At 35.1% G+C, this 19,518-nt stretch overlaps 1 protein-coding gene across 1 annotated transcript in view; it reads right to left on the reverse strand.

Moving 5' to 3' along the window:
* Nucleotides 1–2,929, reverse strand: part of LOC149818304 (translation elongation factor Ts (EF-Ts)) — a 49,708-nt gene extending 46,779 nt beyond the window's left edge. Inside the window, exons 1-3 of the mRNA XM_089984397.1 lie at nt 2,813–2,929; nt 1,971–2,308; nt 1,388–1,560 (exon numbers count right to left, since the gene is read on the reverse strand). Of these exons, the coding sequence (XP_089840523.1) occupies nt 1,388–1,560; nt 1,971–2,289 (492 nt within the window). The 5' untranslated portion in view covers nt 2,290–2,308; nt 2,813–2,929. The remainder of the gene's footprint in view (nt 1–1,387; nt 1,561–1,970; nt 2,309–2,812) is intronic.
* Between the last annotated feature and the right edge of the window lie 16,589 nt (nt 2,930–19,518).

The following is a 19,518-nucleotide window of genomic DNA, read 5'->3' on the forward strand; positions in this document are numbered from 1 at the left end:
AGAATATGAAATGCGGTTAATTAAGTACTTCCTTAGTGCCAGCACCCCCCATTTTCCTTCCCAAATCACAGCCGCCTCATCGACATACTGCCACAGAGGCCTCATAGTGCTCAGGGACACCCAAGGGCCGCTAGTTTAAGCATCCATGCTATCGCTCAGCTCAAGGAATGACATATGTTGTTTCTGCAATAAAACTACGATAAAACAATTGGTTGAATTGATTGAACAACTCCTCGTGACTATGGTTGTTGAACAACTAACTAATTAAGGTTTCAATTATCGTATCTCCATATCGTACCTGACCATATATTAAAATCATCTTGCTCAATGAAACTGAAAATATATTATCTCTGATGATCGTCATAAATATTTGCAGCTACAAACAATGTTTTAATATCTGCCTGTGATTGTCATAACATTATACATTTGAAGCTCTAGTAAATTTGCCAGACTACATTGAAATTAGACATTTCGGGCATGTATGCAATGCCCTGTGATTTTGAAATTTCACAGATTCTTGTGATTCCAAATCGCAACTACAGAATAATCACAGGCCATTACAAACATGAGAAAGTCTGCCTGTGATTGTGGCTGCCCTTGTGAGAGTTTTAAGCCTTGTAGCTTGTGAAAGTTGGTCACATGTATGATGTTACCAACTTTCACAAGCTATAGATTCTCAACTAGGAATCTGAAAAAGCAATGATTTGACATCTTTTTAGCCTTCAAAAAAGCAATGATTTGACAATTTCTTTTTCTTTTCAGGGAAGGGGTTGTGCTTCCTCCAACAAAAGCAAACATATTGAGAATGTGCATCACATTCTCAGGCACATTCCCAGGAACAAATTTTCACAGCTTGTGAAGCCTGTGGTCAAAGCAAACATGTCCTTCATCTTCTATGGCTCATTATCTATGCATTCAATTAGAGTCGATCATTCATGTTCTAATAATTCAGCATCATCACCAACCCTTGACCTCATAAGTATGAAATATTACAGTGTCTAAGACTGGAAAAAAGCTATTGAGACCCCAACCTTTTAGGTTTTTCAAGAAGAATTAAATTGAAATATGACTAAGCACTTGAAACACTCACCCATGATCTGTATGATAGACAAGCAAAGAGCATTGGCATATCCAAATAAAAATTCACATACTTATGCATGTAAACGGTCTGCAAATATAATGTTCATGTCATAGTAACTGTAATTCAAACAACATGTACAAGACTGAGTGCATACATTGCACATCCAATTCCATGCACATGCAGTCAAGACCATGCCTATGACAGTCCAAATGAGTGTAACAATATAGTATTCCCAAGAATGCAAAACAAATGGAAGATGACATGCAATTCCAAAAATTTCAACTCTCAATGAGGATTTATACTGACCAAGTACTGAAATATCTCATTCCTTGCAACAAAGTCTGTCTCACAGTTAAGTTCAATTACAGCAGCCTTTTTCTTGTCTTGTGCTAATGCAATCAAACCCTCTGCTGCAGTGCGCATGGATTTCTTTGAAGCCAGATACACTCCCCTCTTTCTTAGGTCTTTCTGTGCAGCATCTGCAGTAATTAACATTTCCAATACAATGATAAAGGGAGGGGGGTTACAAGAAGTTGGGTGCTTAGATACCCAAGGTGAGAATTTTCACCAGGACCACATTTCTTGTGTTTGCACTATGCATGGCATGGGACAAGCATTAATTTCATGTGTTTGCACCACTCCTGGCATTAAATGACTTTCCTTTACATTCCCAAAATGTGGACAGTTATATAGCCTTTTCAATGGGAATCCCTGTTACCATCTCCATAAGTGGTATCAGAGATTCATAGAAAGGCGAGGAAATGTAGGATCCTCGAAATCCATGAAAGTCTCATTCTTCTGATTCTCAAGGACAGTGGTTAATGAGGATTCTCTTTGCCATCTACCAAATGCACCCTAAAAGTAATGTTGCCACTGAATAAGAGCTCACCAATATCCCAATTGCAATCAACAAGAGCTGCTTTAACATCCTTTATAGGAGCACTTGTCCTATCCCTCAACTGCTTTATAAGATTCATCTGTTCTGAAGCAGGGACTTCGACGGAGAACATTCTCACTAGCATGAGACGGCCAGCAGCACACCGAACATGGCCATGTATTAAAGGAAGATGGTTACTTCTCTCCGTAGCTCTAGTCATTCGTTGATAAGTACATGCCCACGAAGAGTAACTGTTCCCACTCTGCTTTAGAACGCTGAATGTATTGGAAAAATGATTGACAGAATGCTTCATATTTCTTAAACAAGCCATCTAAAAGATAACTGAGAATCTGGAAAAAAACAAATTCAAAAGATAAATAAAAATAATAAACAAAAGATGTTATTTTCTACACCAATTGTTCTTTATTTTATCTTTTCTGTTAAGAATGAAAGAGGTAAAAATGGAAAACAAAAATGCAGATAATATCATACAGTAGTAAATGAAACTTATAATTTTCCACCATGATGCTGATTGTTGTCGGGAGGGAAAAAAAGAAGTCTTTAGGCCTCATTTGGATGACAAGCTAAGAAAACTTGGTTTTCTAGATACCTGGTTTTTGTTAAAATATATTGTATAGATCAAATATACATATATATACACAATCAACATCACAATTCACCATATACCCGGCGTTTCTAATCACCATATCTTTCTCACCACTTCCATCAAATACTTGACGTGCAGCCCAAACGTAGCCCCACTTAGAGACGGTACATGAATCAAACCACATTACACACGAAGGGGCAGCCGGCCGGCCCCTTTTCGGCCAGAGAGAGAGAGAGAGAGATGTTACCGGAGATGGCCACGCTTCGGAGAAGTGGAAGAGGGGCGGATGCAGCAGTGGTGGAGGAGAGGGATAGAGTTTCGGTGCGACCGTGTGAGGGTGTCCGACTGTCGAGAGAGGGGTGTGTGGTGTGCCCGATAAATCCATGAGGAACAACATTTGCTTGTAGGGTTGGGTAAAGGGCCAACCAAGCCCAAGCCCACGCCTGGTCAAACCCAGCCCGTCAAGCAATGTCACAAAGACACGTCAGCACGAGGACGCGTGCCGAGGGTTCGACTCGCAACTTCGAATATTTTTTGAAAAATAGGACACGAGGACACAGAATCTTTTACTTTTTTAATCAATAAAAAATAATTTTTTGATATCTTAATATTAAAAATTATACTTTTATTGAAATAAATTAAAATCATTAAAAAAATAAAATACAATCATTGTGTGTCGTACTTGTATCCACTCATGTCACCATATACACACCACCAAAATAACGTGTCCCTGTGACAGCCATCAAGTATCGATGGCTATGACCCGGCCAAGGCTGTGCGAGACACCTGTGAGCACACCCAAATTTTAAAAGAAATGCATGTCCAGGCCATGTTTATTTTTCACCTGGCTTGTAGATCAATCATTGAGTCAGGTCTATGCTTGCTTTGGGCCTGTCTAGGTCTAAGAAATAAGGCCCGGACCTAGCCCATTTGGGCCGGGACACCTCGCATGATGCCAGGTCATTAAAGGCATGAGGCGTTTTTCAAAATATAAGTGAAGTGTAAGCCTTGAAGCGCAATGAGGCATAAGCCTCAATGAGTTTCAAGACATAAAGTTTAAAAAATCAAATATGATCCATAGTTTAAAAACTAGTCATGTTGACCTGGTGACTCGGCCAAGATCGCCCTGCCACCGGGTCAAAAAATAGGTATAACTAAGCTTTTATAAAACTTGGCCGGTCATGGGAGAGTCATGCACACACACACACACATATATATATATATATATATATATATATTGATAAAATACTATAAAATATAGATAATATATACATATATTTATATATTTTATATAAAATATAAAGTTAACATGACCCGTCTAAGTCATGAGTCACTCAAGGACGAGGCTAGTAACGAGTCACTGGAACAACCTTGATTTGATCCATTTGCACTCGTATAAAGGTAAGATGTAAACAAGTGCATAGTTCAATTGTAAACATCACTGAATTCAATCTAAACATATTTAAGTTCATATGAAAAAGGTCATATTGGATCTGAATCCCGTTAAGTGATGGCTATTTAAGCTGACCGAACCAGATTGGAAACAGCTAACAGGACCCAGATTCATCTCAGATGCAGGCATTATCAAACATGACTGAATGAGATGCAGATAAATCATCAGTTTAGATTCTGATTTGGATCCAATTTGCGATATAGACGCAAAAGCTCTAAACTGAATAAAAAACCTATTAGCAATCAGATTACTCTACCTGATTACCAAATACTGGTGGGATCTGCCTAACCCCAGCTTGCCTACCCAAAAAAAAAGATAACTCAAACTGTTTGAAAGTCATGAAAAAGAGGAAAAGTGAAAACTGGCATGACCTTTGCCAGTTCCAATTCTTCATTTGTGGTAATTACCAGTGACACTTTTGATGGTCACACTGGTTACCTTCTGCTGCAACAATAACAACAACAACTACGCATTCATCCCAAAACAATTGGGGTCGGCGATATGAACCAAAAAAGAAAATCATTCTGGGTCTTCTACATGAATCCTTCTCCTTCAATCATTTCTATCCAATGCCATGTCCTCGGTGAGGTTTAAAGCATTCATATCCTTTCCTATCATCTTCATCCATGTCTTCCTAGGCCTACCCCGACCTCTTTTAACTAATATATTTTTCCATTTCTCCATCCTTCTAACTGAAGCATCATTAGGCCTTCGCCGAATATGTCCAAACCACCACAAACGATTCTCTCTCATCTTATTTTCAATGGGTGCAATGTCTACCTTCTTACATATCTCCTCGTTCTGAATCTTATCTTTTATTGTATTTCCATACATCCATCTAAGCATATGCATCTTAGCTAGAATCATTTTTTGAATATGATGTCTCTTGGCAGCCCAACATTCCGTACCATATAGTAAAGCGGGCCTAATAGTCATCCTATAAAACTTTCCCTTCAACCGCAATGGCATTCTACGATCGCACAACACTCCAGTTGCACTTTTCCATTTCATTCACCCAACCTTTATCATATTATTTACATCTCCATCAATTTTTTCATACATTTGAATGATAGATCCCAAATATTTGAAATAATCATCCACCGGTATTTCTTGCTCACCAAGCTTCACTACACTCCCATCACTACTTTGTTGCTTACTAAACCGACATTCCATATATTTTGTCTTACTCTTACTCAACTTAAAACCTCTTGCTTCCAATGTCTGTCTCCATAATTCTAACTTAGCATTAACCCCAGTTCTAGACTCATTAATCAAAACAATATCATCAGCAAACAACATACACCACGACATATTTTCTTGAATTGATCTCGTAAGCTCATCTATCACTATAGCAAATAGGAAAGGGCTTAAAGCAGATCCTTGATGTAACCCAACCGTTATAGGAAAATTGGTTGTCACCCCTCCACAAGTGCGGACATTGGTTACTACTCCTTCATACATATCTTTAATTATACTAATGTACTTTAGAGAAACACCTTTCTTCATCATTGTCCACCAGAGAACGTCCCTAGGTACTCTATCGTTTGCCTTCTCCAAATCAATAAAACCATATGCAAATCTTTGGTCCTCTCTCTATTTCTTTCAATAAGTTGTCTAAGAAGATGTATAGCTTCCATAGTTGATCTTTCAAGCATAAAATCAAATTGATTCTTCAATATCATGACAACCTTCCTCAACCTAGATTCAATCACCCTCTCCCAAAGTTTCATAGTATGACTCATGAGTTTTATACCACGATAGTTTGTGCAATCTTGTATATTACCCTTATTCTTATATAGAGGCACCAAAGTACTCTTCCTCTACTCATTAGTCATCTTATTTGTCCGTCAAATCTTGTTAAAAAGATTTGTCAACCATTTTAAACCTTTCTCTCCCAAGCATTTCTAAGCCTTGATAGGTATACCATCTGGGCCAACTGCCCTTCTTGATTTCGTTTTCTTCAAAGCCTCTGCAATTTCTTTCTTTTGAATCTTGCGCATGAAGTCACGATTCATCTCATGAAAAGGAATGGAGAAGTCTCCAAAATCCTGAGCATGACTTCCATTAAATAGCTTATCAAAATAATATTTTCATCTCTCCTTAATCTCCTCATCTTTGACTAAAACCCTTTGTGTTTCATCTTTGATACATCTAACCATACCCAGATCTCTCGATTTCCTATCTCTCATCTTTGTAAGCCTATAAATATCCTTCCCGCCCTCTTTAATATCCAATTTGTCATAAACCTCCTTATATACCTTATCCCTTGTGTTTTGAACTACTTTTTTAGCTTCCTTCTTTGTTGTCATATACTTCTCTAAATTCTCACTATCACGACTCTTACTTAGATTTCTATAACACTCACTTTTAACCTTGATAGCTAATTTGACATCCTTGTTCCACCATGATGTATCCTTACCTAGCGGTGCACCGCCTTTAGACTCACCCAATACCTCCTTAGCCACCTTTCTCATGCCACCAGCTATCTTATTCCACATTGATTTTGAATCCTCCTCGAGACACCAATCAACTTCCTTAACTACCTGCTCTACAAACATTCCTTGTTTAGCTCTTTTCAGTGCCCACCACTTAATTCTAGGATCTATCCTATGTATGTCCCTTTTGCGACATTGTCTAATTCTAAGATCTAAAATTAAGACTCTATGTTGTGTAGCTACACTTTCTCCCGGTATAACCTTACAATCAATGCAACAACCCCTATCTCTCTTTTTAAGTAAGAAAAAATCTATCTGACTCGTATTAACCCCATTTTTAAATGTTACTAGGTGAGACTCTCTCTTCCTAAACCAAGTGTTTGCTAAGATCATATCATAGGACAAACCAAAATCTAAAATCCTTTCTCCACTTTTGTTTATTTCTCCTATACCATAGCCTCCATGGATACTCTCAAATCCATTCCTACTAATGCCTATATGTCCATTAAGGTCACCGCCGATGAAAAACTTTTCTTCATAAGATATTTTTTGTACTACTCCATCTAAATCTTCCCAAAATTGATGCTTAATGGAATCATCTAAACCTACTTGAGGTGCATAAACACTAATAATATTAATAATATATGTACCTAATACTAATTTAATAAATAAAATCCTATCACCCTTCCTACGGACCTCAACTACATTATCTATAAACTCACGACTCATAACAATCCCTACTCCATTCCTATTCCTATTTATTCATGTATACCAAATCTTATATCCCCAAGGTTTTATCACTTTTGCTTTCTCACCTACCCATTTGGTCTCTTGTAGACATAAAATATCAATCTTTCTCCTACACATAACATCTACTAACTCTACCAACTTACCAGTTAAAGACTCTATGTTCCAAGTGGCTAACCTAATTTTATGGTCTTGGACTAACTTCTTTACCCCTATCTGTCCAACAAAGTGAGGGAACCCTTGCCTATTTGACACCACACCCGGGCGCCGGTGTGACGCATCGCTTTCGGGCGACGACCTAGCAACCCTTGCCCATTTATCACTGCCTCTAGACCTATAGAGTACAACGCGTCGCTCAGTAGGGAACGCCCCAACAAAATTCTCATATTGGTTCATATTCATAGGGTATGACTAAGTTTTTATGTTGGCTGTCACTGGGCTACTGCAACCCTCCTCCTTTATCCGGGCTTAGGACCGACAGTGTATAACTAAACAGTTATACACAGGAGTTATTGGTTACCTTCTGCTGACTTTCTTAATTCATTTATGAGGGCAGAAACTGCATCCCAAACATCATGACCATGGAAATGGGGAATCCTTAAGGAATCGGGCCTAAAATGGGCGTTTATGCATTTGGTGGTCCCAAGATAAAATCTTGGTCAAACTACCTTGGTGGTTCTGTTCGGAATCTCGGTGCTGGGATTGGTGTTTATGCATTTGGGATGGGAAGTGAGGCCCTTCCTCCTTTGTATTTACACTAAAATCATGGATTTGGTAGCTACCACTTCAACTCCATAAACACTCATCTCAGCTACAGATTCCAAACAGGCCCAAATGGATTTTAAAGAGTAGAGTGCTCCCAAAAGACTCAAAGGATTTGCTAAATCTATGATAGTTATGGAAACTACTTTTACATCCGTGTTTGCCTGAGTAGTTTAATACCCTAGTGTACTATCTGGATCATATTCTAAAATAAGTGGTATAATGATCGAGGGATAACTCTAAAGGCCAAGATAACAGGATGCATCTGACCTATGCAAAAGTTTTTGGACCTACCCACTTAGGATTTAATTTTGTTAGTCAAGGTCTCCTAACTCTGTGGGCGAAAGGCCATCGAGTCATTGCCACTCATAGCATGATAAAGAACGTTGTATGTTTCAACAACCTACAAATTTGTATCATTTATCCTCTCCAAGGTAGTGATGATGCATGAAATGCATATCATATTAATACAATATTCATGCATTTTCATGTGTTTTTAAGGTTTATAACTCATGTATTGATGTAATTAGGTATAAAGAGGTCTCGATTCAAATTTTACTCGAATCAGAGTTAAAACGAGTAAAATATTACATTTTTAGGGTTTTGAATTGGATTTCGAGGTAGACTGGGTCCAGTTTCGACCCAAGAGCTTTAATTTGGATCTTGAACTTGACCCAAATCCTAAATATCCATAAACCCTTGTACCCAAAGTATTTTTTATAAATATTTTCTGAAAACCCCCTCTTTCTAATTCAATTAGGTAGTTAGTTGCAAATAATAATTAGTTGTGCATTTAGATAGAACTAACTTTAGAATTAGGTGGTTTTTAGAATTAGGCTTAACTTAGGGAGTATAAATAGTATAAAAAAATCTAGAGTCAACGTTTTTAGAGCTGAAAAAATAGCCCTGTACTCCCTTCTCTCTCCCCCTTCCATTTTTCATCTCTTCGTCCTTCTCTTTTTCTTTTCATCTTATTTCCCTTCCCCCTCTTCCTTTTCTTTCCTCCATTTTGTATTGTGTTTTTTCTTGTATGATGTGTTTTATTTTGCAGATGTTGCAGATCTGTTTGGAGGGCTTCATATTCATATTTGACTCGTCGTCTACCATCACCGAAGCCTGACCGTGAACCCTCTTCAACTATGCCTCATTCTATGCTTCCAACATCAATCTCTCCTTCCGTAACTCAACTCTAAGAAAGTTGCAGTTGCTGGAAATAAAGTACAAACCATCAAAGACGTGTTGGACATGTTCTCCACTCTATTAACTATTCTTTCTTCCCCCTCCCTCGTCGGACAACCCTAGAGGTTAGTCTCCCTCTCCTCCTTCTAGAGTAGATCGAGTCATGTGTGTCAGGTCATATTATTTGTTCAACTGTGAGTCAGCCATTGAATGTGTGTCAGCCCAAATTTTATTCTTGTTAATGTTTAAAACCCCGATCTGATCAAACTCTTGGCTAGGTGAGATCCGATCTTGCAACCCTTAACCAACTGATTGAATCAGTCCAACCAATTTCATATCTTTGAATCAATCGACTGGCTATTATGCATATTGTAAACTAGATTTTGTCTCATTTTCTATTTGTTGTGTGCTTTAGATTAATTAAGGTTCGAATTGTAGGTATTGTGTTATAGTGGCATCGTTATCTAGCTGCAGCTAGATCCGATATATATTTGTGAATTAGCTTAGTCGGTTAGAATTGATGCTAGATGAATAGGAATAATGTTAGCCGACTAGATTAGATTATGTTAGCATTGTTTGCATCTGTAGCATTAATATTAGTTTTAAATTTTAGTCTGATCAGTAACAGTGTGTTACAGTAAGTTAAACATATCTAGTAGTTCATTTACATGTTGCATAAGTAAAATTAACATAGTGAAATGTTAGACATAATAGTTATTTTTTTTGGTACATTGAGTAGACTAATTTTTCTTAATCTTAATCTTTAGTGTAGTCTTTAATGTTATTAGATTAGATTACATCAGGTCAGACTTACGTCCATATATTTTTTAGTAAGTAGCAGATTAGGTGTCTTTGATATTCATTGATAGTGTGTTGACTTTTGTTTAGGGTTGTAATTCAAAAACCTACATGGAGTCTTAATTATTAGGTAATTATTTTATGTCATTAATTTTTTTTATGATATGATTAGGTTAGGTTAGTTTAATTTAGACTTAGGTCAAAATATGTTAGGGTAATCAGCATATTAAGTTAGCATTTCAAGTTGCCTCTTTACATTTCAAATTTTTTAGCAAGTCTTGACATTACATAGGGTTTTCAAATTCGTAACATGTATTTTAATTAAGTCTTTTGCTTACTTTGCCTAGCTTTAGGTAGATTCCAGATTTAAATTGCTATGTAATTACTAGATGTTGACTTTTAGGGTTGGTTTTGGTAAATGTTAGTTTTTAATAGGATAGCTTAGGAGATTCTTTTATGTCATCTTTAGCAATAATTGACTTTTAATGAGTATTTTGAGAAATCATGTAATGTATGTTAGGAAAGGTCTTGAATGTCTTAGGTGAATGGTATAGGTTGAATTGGGGTTAGTTAATCTAGACTTAGGTCAATGTGGGTTAGTGATGATAGTATAATTTGTAAGTTAGCATTTCCATTTTTTGTTGTATTACATTTTCTTTAGTAAGAATTGACCTCTTGACTAAAATTTCAAAATCGTGTAGAGTGTCATTTTAGGTAAGTTAGGTAAGTTGTTGCTTGTATTCTTTAGCCTTAGGTAGATTTTCTTAGTTAGATTAATTACTTTCCTTGATTCCCCTTTTTTATTTATTTTGGTAAGTATTCAATGTGGTAAGTTAGATTTTTAATTTGAATTGATTATAGATGTTTCCAGATTTTATTTGATTGGGTCTAATTAAGGTTAGTTATTAGGTTTTCAAAAATCGTGTAGAGTGTCAATTTAGGTAAGTTAATTTATTTCCTTAAGTTACAATTGTTTTCTTAATTATTAGTTTGAAATAGTGTTTATTTTTTTTAAAGTGTAATTAGTCATAGTAGGGTCCACCTAGGGGGGCGTGAGCCTCTAAGTCAAAGTCAACCCTAAAACCTCCCCCTTAGTGCCCTAATTAACTAATTAACCTTGATTAGGTTTAGGTTAGTTTTTAACCTTAAGTTAAAGTTAGTTTTAAATTCAAATTTTCTTTTTTTTAGTTAAGTAGTTAGTTATGTTATATTAAGTACATTAGGTTAAATGGTTTCCTTCTTTTAGATACTTTAACTAATGTTTATGCTTTAGTGTAAATTAGCTTAGTTCACAGTATGTAGTTAAGTCGTGCTTTAGAACTAGCTTGTCATTTCTTAAAGTAATTTAGGTTATTTTAGACTTAATAATTGTTTTAGTGTAATTGAATTTTGCTAGTGTCTTTTAGTAGCAGTTAGGTATGATAATGTTTGTTTTTGCATAAGTTTAATTTCATTAGTGCATGAATTGAATTCTTTATATGAATACTGAATTGAAAGTTTGAACCAAAATTTACAGTAACTTGCACTCGTTATTTTATGTATATTTTTTTCAAGTTTTTCTAAAATTTTTATTCTATTCTCTTCATTGATGTGTCAACTATCAGTAGACAAAAAATAGGCTCAATGGGAGTTGATTTGGTATGATTTTTAAGCATTTTTCAAAAACAGGTTTTTAGAATTTTTAAATTTTGGGACAGGCAATTTCCAAGATTTTATCAGATTTGAAACGCTTATATCCGAAGCTACCAGATGAATTTTTCAACTCTGTAAAATTTGACAGATTTTTTAATCTGACAGAAATAGAACAGAAGAAATTTCATCAAATTTAGACTTCGTTTTCCCCTCCAAACAGTCTGTTTTCAAAAACCTATCAAAATTCAATTTTGCATTACATTGAGGGCAAAACCATCATTTTGCTAATTAGTTAGTTTTTATTAGTTTTTCTTATTTTTCTGCATATTAGTTGGTGTATTTATAGTAGTTAACTTACTTATATTTAATATAATTAGATAGTTTTATTAGATATTGAATTTTAGTTAATTTTTATTTTAATTATAATTTAGTTTTAGTAATTAATTTTAGAATAAGTGTTAGTGTAATTTTTAGAATTAATTATCATATATATTTACTAACTTTTTATTTTTTGTTTGTTTAGGTTGATAAGTTTATTATAGGTCAAAAGGTGGATTCATATTGAGAGTGTGAATGCAGCTGTGGTAGAAAGATAAAAATGCGCCTGGCGATCTAGAGAAGACTTTAGCAACCTGCTTACGAGTTAATTTTTATTTTTAGTTTGTAACTTAATTAGAGTTGTAGTGTTTGACTTAGTTCTAAATATTTATGATATTAATAAATTGAAATTTTTAGATTTAATTTGAATATTCTTCCGCTCCGTGAGGATTCGACCCGTACTCGCCACATTCATGGAAAGTCGATTTTTATACTTTTGGTTGATGATTTTCCAAAGCTTTTTATTGAAAATTATGTTTTAAAAAAATACCACTGCAAAAAGTTAAACCAAATTTTGGTGCCGTTGCCGGGGAACGATGAATATATTCTGTTATTTCTAATATTTCAATTTATTAATATTTGTTTAGTTAGTTTTTTTATTTATTCTAGTTAATAGGATTAGTTAGTAAATATAGGTTAACATAGTCAGTAAATATAGGATTCACATGATGTTGTCTTAAGATTCACTGAATCACATGCCTCAAGGAGCGAATAGACATGTGAGTTTTAGAGAACATAGTTTGTGATTTTCTATATCTGCTAAATTTGCTAATTTAGATTTAAATTTATTCTTTTTATTTTAATTTCAAAGAATTATTCTGACATGGTTTAGATCAGTTTTACTGTTTCTACTTTTGTTTTTGTGATTTCATTTTGTATTTAGTTTAGTTTAGATGGTTTAGGTTTGTTTCCGTATATCTGGTCTTAGCACCAGTGTATGCAGGGGCGAAGAGCTTTAGGTACTCTGTTGCATCCTTTTGTCGATGACCCAGAGAGAACTTTATATTCTCCTCGAAGTCCGAGAGAAATAGGTGACATGGATCCTCCAGCTCCAGCTCCTACCCGTCCCTTGATGGAGTACTTTGTTCCTACGGAGTACATCCAGGCATCCTGCATTCGGAGACCTGATGTAGGAGCACCCCATTTCGAGATTAAAGCCACTATCATTCAAATGCTTCCATCTTTTTATGGCCTTAATCACGAGGATCCCTATAGGCACCTTGACGAGTTCCTCGAAATCTGTTATATAGTGAAGATACAAAATTTTGGGGCTTTGAGATTGACCCTTTTTCTATTCTCATTGAAAAACAAGGCCAAGTATTGGTTGAAGTTCTTAGATAGTATAAAAATTAGGATCCTAGTATCGGATGCAGCAGGAGTTTCTGAAGAAATACTTTCACATCGGTAGGACAAACCAGTTTAGGCAAGCCATTACTAGTTTCTTAGAACTAGATGGTGAGCAATTTCATGAGACCTGAGAGATAATGAAGGATCTCCTTAAGAAATGTCCCCACCATCAGGTGCCGAGATGGCAGTTGGTGCAGAGTTTTTATGATGGATTGTTTGATAGAAATCATCAGATGACCGATTCTTCATGTGAGGGGACATTCATGTTGAAGAGTGAAGGTGAGGCATGAAGATTGTTTGACACGTTAGCAGAAAATTTCTTACATCATGCTCTTGTATCGAGAGACCCACACCCAACATTCCCAAGAAAGGTGGCGTTCTCGAGATTGGTCTGACTGTTGCGTTGCAAAGTGAATATGCTTTCGCAGAAGCTGGATCAACTTCTCATGGGCCCATCTCTCATTCATCAAGTGTGTGCTCTCTGTGCCAGTTCAGCACATTCTGTCATTGAGTGCCTTTTGGCATCTCAGTACCCTGAATTTGTTCGTGAACAAGTTCAGGCTGCTTAGGGTTTTGCCAATCTTCGCAATGATCCATTTTCTTCTACATACAATCCGAGTTGGCGAAACTACCCTAATTTTTCATGGAAAAACCACCAAGCCTCAGTCCCTACCCCTCCATCTCACCAAGTTAGGCCTAGCACTTTCACTCAGTCATTTTAGAGGCCAAATTACCCTCAGCCCTCTCCTACCTTTCCTATGGTTACCCCTCAGAAGACAGCTTCATAGTTGTCTTTTGAGGAGAAGATTCTTTAAGCACCGCAGGAGGTGAAAACCTCCAGTTACATTGCTGTGGATAAGTGTAACTAAATGCTAAACTCCCATACCCAGTCTATAGCCAAGCTTGAAGCGCAGATGGGTCAGTTAGCATATGCTTTGACGAGGAGAACTGAGGGTAGTCGTTCGAGCTAACCTGTGATGAATCCAAAGGGCAAAGAACTTTAGGCTTCCAAGATATGAGCAGAGACAATGTACCATATGTACATAGTAGGAATAGGATTTTATTTATTTTGACTTGGATTTTATTTTTGTCATGAAGGTATGCTTTATCATTTGATGCTTCAATGTATGAGTTGCAGTTTACCGGAAACAAGACACAGCTTCAAGAGCATATCATTGGCCAAATTAGCAGAAAACTATGCATTCGTATATGCATAGTGGTGGTGCGAAGTCAAGTCAATCATCAGCTCAAGAGGCCCTACATATATCAGGTCGTATCTATCTTGTCTCTCGTATTTATTTTATTGTTCTTTAGTGTGCATCTGCATTGCATGTTTACATTTTTTGTATGCCACTAGGGACCGTGCCATTCAAGCATGGGGGGATCCGGCTTAGATGTATACTAAAAAAAAAAATTTATTCAGGTAGCTAAAACTCATAAAATTAGGTCTTTAAGAAACAAGTTGTAAGCATATATAAATGTTTTTGACATAATCTGACAATTTAGAAATATTTTTAAGCCCCATGTGAATTTTTTTTCTAAACCAATCTAAAAAGAGTAGTTATTTATGTAGAATTCAAAGAAAAGATAGTATTTGAATGTTAGAATTGTTTTGAATCACTAAAGTATAAGTATGCACAATATGTTTTTAAAAACTAAGTGAATGAAAAAATTAAAAATATACGAGCCTAAAAGAAAAAAAGAACTTACATTTAGTTGTTGATGTCTTCGTGATCCCCAGTAGTTGAACTTAAACACAAGTTGAAGTGTTTGAGCCTCATGATGAAAAGGATAATGAAGGAAATCACTTCTTGTCTAGTCAGTATCTGTGGCCTATTTGGTTCAAGCAAGTAGAGCTTGAAGGGTGTTTTACACCTGGTGCCCTAAAGCCACCTGGTTTGGGATGCACTGGCTCAAACACTACAAGAAATCTGCAGATTAGCGATGGACGCTATCTGACGATAATTCATCAAAAATATGTTGCTAATCTGTTTAGTGACGGCTTAGCGATGGATAGCGTTCGTCGTAATTTCTTGGTCGCTAATTAGCGATAGATCTGATTCGTCACTACTTTCATCGCTAATTCATGATGGATTAGCGAACGTCATGATCCATCACTAAATAAGGACTGATTTGATTTTGCGATAGATACATATCCGTTGATAATCTGTTGCTAAAATTTTATGATGGATACGTTTCCATTGCTAAATTTTGTCGCCAATTTATCGATGGATTACATTCCGTCGTAAAACATCGACTGATTCAGTTTTTGAGACAGATTAATATCCATCCCTAATCCATCACTACATTTGTGATGGATATTAGTGACGGATAATATCCGTCGCTAATCTGTCACAAATTTTTTAAAAAAAGTAAAAAAAAATTGAAATATAAATATCGAGAAAATTTTTCTCGTTATACAATTTATATAACCTGTGTATAAAAAACAAAGTACACATAAAAAAATATACAAAGCAGGTGAAACAAATTTAACAACCCACTATAATCCTCGCCAAGTTCTAATTAGTTACAAGTGAATAAATACGATGAGTTTTATTTGAAACAAGTACATGAAACAAATTCAACACATGAATCTAATCATCGCCAAGATTTGGAGCATCATCCTCTTCATTGTCTTGATCTGCCCCTTCATCCATGCCTCCATCAACCTCTCTACGCTAATCATCTTCAACATCCTACAAGAAAACCGAAATGTTAGTATTGATAAATAAAATATAATGAAATAAATTATATGCAATGCACCTAATCTAAGGCAATCAAAGTAACATGGCTGAATAACACATAGACTAGCAATAAAGTGAAGGACATTAACAAAATTCATATATGTGTTCTAAGGCTGACAAAAAAAATCCATAGTGATTCAATCATGCAAATATGTGTTCCAAGGTCGTCAAAAAAATGTCATAGTGATTCAAGCATGTATAAATGGTTTATAAGGCTGTCAAATACATGTGTTATTTATCACAATCATGCATATATGTGTTATAAGGCAGTCAAAAAACTTTTATAGTGATTCAATCATGCATATATGTGTTATAAGGAAGTCAAAAAACTTTCATAGTAATGAAATCATGCTTATATGCATTCTAAGGTTGTCAAAAAACTTTCATAGAAATTCAATCATGAATATATGTGTTATAAGGGAGTCAAAAAACTTTCATAGTGATGAAATCATGCTTATATGTGTTCTAAGGTTGTCAAAAAACTTTTATAGTAATTCAAGCATGCATATATGTGTTATAAGGCAGTCAAAAAACTTTTATAGTGATGAAATCATGTTTATATGTGTTCTAAGGTTGTAAAAAAACTTTCATAGTAATTCAATCATGCATATATGTGTTATAAGACAGTCAAAAAACTTTCATAGTGATAAAATCATGCATATATGTGTTATAAGGCAGTAAAAAAAATCACAGTGATGAAATCATATTTATATGTGTTCTAAGGTTGTCAAAAAACTTTTATAGTGATTCAATCATGCATATATGTGTTATAATGCAGTCAAAAAACTTTCATAGTGATGAAATCATTCTTATATGTGTTCTAAGGTTGTCAAAAAACTTTTATAGTGATTCAATCATGCATATATGTGTTATAATGCAGTAAAAAGACTTTCATAATGATGAAATCATGCTTATATGTGTTCTAAGGTTGTCAAAAAACTTTCATAGTGATCCAATCATGCATATATGTGTTATAAGGTAGTAAAAAAACTTTCATATTAATGAAATCATGCTTATATGTATTCTAAGGCAGTAAAAAAACTTTCATAGTAATTCAATCATGCATATATGTGTTATAAGGCAGTCAAAAAACTTTCATAGTGATAAAATCATGCTTATATGTGTTATAAAATTGTCAAAAAACTTTTATAGTAATTCAATCATGCATATATGTGTTATAAGGCAGTAAAAAAACTTTCATAGTGATGAAATCATGCTTATATGTGTTCTAAGGTTGTCAAAAAACTTTCATAGTAATTTAATCAAGCATATATGTGTGATAAGACAGTCAAAGAACTTTCATAGTGATGAAATCATGTTTATATGTGTTCTAAGGTTGTCAAAAAACTTTCATAGTAATTCAATCATATATATATGTGTTATAAGGCAGTAAAAAAACTTTTATAGTGATGAAATCATGCTTATATGTGTTCTAAGGTTGTCAAAAAACTTTCATAGTAATTCAATCATGCATATATGTGTTATAAGGCAGTCAAAAAACTTTCATAGTGATGAAATCATGCCTATATGTGTTCTAAAGCAGTAAAAAAACTTTCATAGTGATGAAATCATGTTTATATGTGTTCTAAGATTGTCAAAAAACTTTCATAGTAATTCAATCATGCATATATGTGTTATAAGGCAGTCAAAAAACTTTCATAGTGATTAAATCATGCATATATATGTTATAAGGCAGTCAAAAAACTTTCATAGTGATAAAATCATGCATATATGTGTTATAAGGCAGTAAAAAAACTTTCATAGTGATGAAATCATGCTTATATGTGTTCTAAGGTTGTCAAAAAACTTTCATAGTAATTCAATCATGCATATATGTGTTCTAAGGTTGTCAAAAAACTTTCAGAGTAATTCAATCATACATATATGTGTTATAAGGTTGTCAAAAATTTTATAGTGATTCAATCATGCATACATGCGTTCTAATGCTAGCAATAAAAATTCATAGTGATTCAATCATTCATACTTGACGGGCACCAGAGCTCATGTTGAATGCAGACGAAGTTTCCCTATCCCCAAAAAAGTTGCACAACTCATTATGGACAAGGTTGGGAATGACTTCATGTAAAAAGTCACACATTGTGTCCTGAAGAAGCTGGCAGACACATCCCAAGAAACAACAGGGTTAATCGGACGGTGGGAGTTGATGCTTGCAGGAGAACTCTGAGAGCCCTGACTGCAGGAGGCAATGAATGGTGTGGTGTTCATGTTACTCCCAAACTCGAACACAGGACCCTTTTTGGGTTCACTGGTTGCAGTCATCCATGCTGCAGGATCAAGAGGCGGATGCTGGGTGGAGTCATCGTCATATCGCTCTACCATCTGCTGCTCGTATCACTCCTACAAAGTAATGATTGCAATATGAATTAATATTTAAGAATTACAATGTTTATGATAATATAATTCATGGTAACTTGTATATTATAATATTTATTAATACAATACATACATATTATTGTCGTTCTCACCTTCTCTAATACAAACTCTCCCGTGCTCTTACATTTATGTGTTTCAATAAACACATCCTTGTAAGGCACAATGCCTCCTTTTTTGGCTTTCTATAATGTGAAATGATAAAAAAATCAATTAGAAAATATGCAGAAATACTTATAAATTTGACAATATATATATATATATATATATATATATATATATATATATATATATATATTGATGAGTTACCATTTTCTTCTGGTAGCTCCCAAAAGTCTTAGAACCACCTGTGTGTAGATGGGCATCGGACATCTTCGCTCAGTTTTGTACAACCTTTGCTGAGCGGTTTTGAAATTCATGGCTCACACACTTGTCGCGCATTGCATCCTAATAATTTGTCCTGATAGTAGAAGGGTCATGGTCATTCCACTGCAATAGATCATCTATCCCACCAACTGCTTTTATTGTTGCAGTCTTCATATTTTGCAGCATGTAGGCAAATCGATTGACTGCAACCTTCTGCCAAACTATCCTCGCGTCCTGCTCCTCCTTCGCAGTCGCAAAGCGATTTGAAGCCTACAAATAATTTCAGAAAGTTAGTGCACATGACTATAACAAAAAATTAAATGTGAAACATATTAGCTATGATAAACGATTGTATACCATGAATGATGACCATAATCTTTCCAACACCTCCTTCAGATACTCTTTCTATTAAGCGACCGGTCCTTGTAGATGCTGAAGTAGTGACTTTCTAATTTCTTGTATTACTTCTTGTGGCTTTAACCTCGCGTTGCACATGAATTGATACACATTAACAATCGACTATCGATATACACTATTTATAAGATAAGTATTGGATACGTGACAATATAATACTTACAGTCGATTATCAATATACACTATTTGAATGAGTCACCATGTGCCAGACTGAGAAGACTATATATTCGGCGTTGTCTCGTGATATGTATGAGTAGTTGGTGTAAGTGGGTCATGTGCAGGCAAAACATCCTATATAGAACAATGA

This window comes from Nuphar pumila, chromosome 13, assembly GCF_984573655.1.
Source record: "Nuphar pumila chromosome 13, dmNupPumi1.hap1.1, whole genome shotgun sequence".
In the NCBI taxonomy this organism is placed as follows: domain Eukaryota; kingdom Viridiplantae; phylum Streptophyta; class Magnoliopsida; order Nymphaeales; family Nymphaeaceae; genus Nuphar; species Nuphar pumila.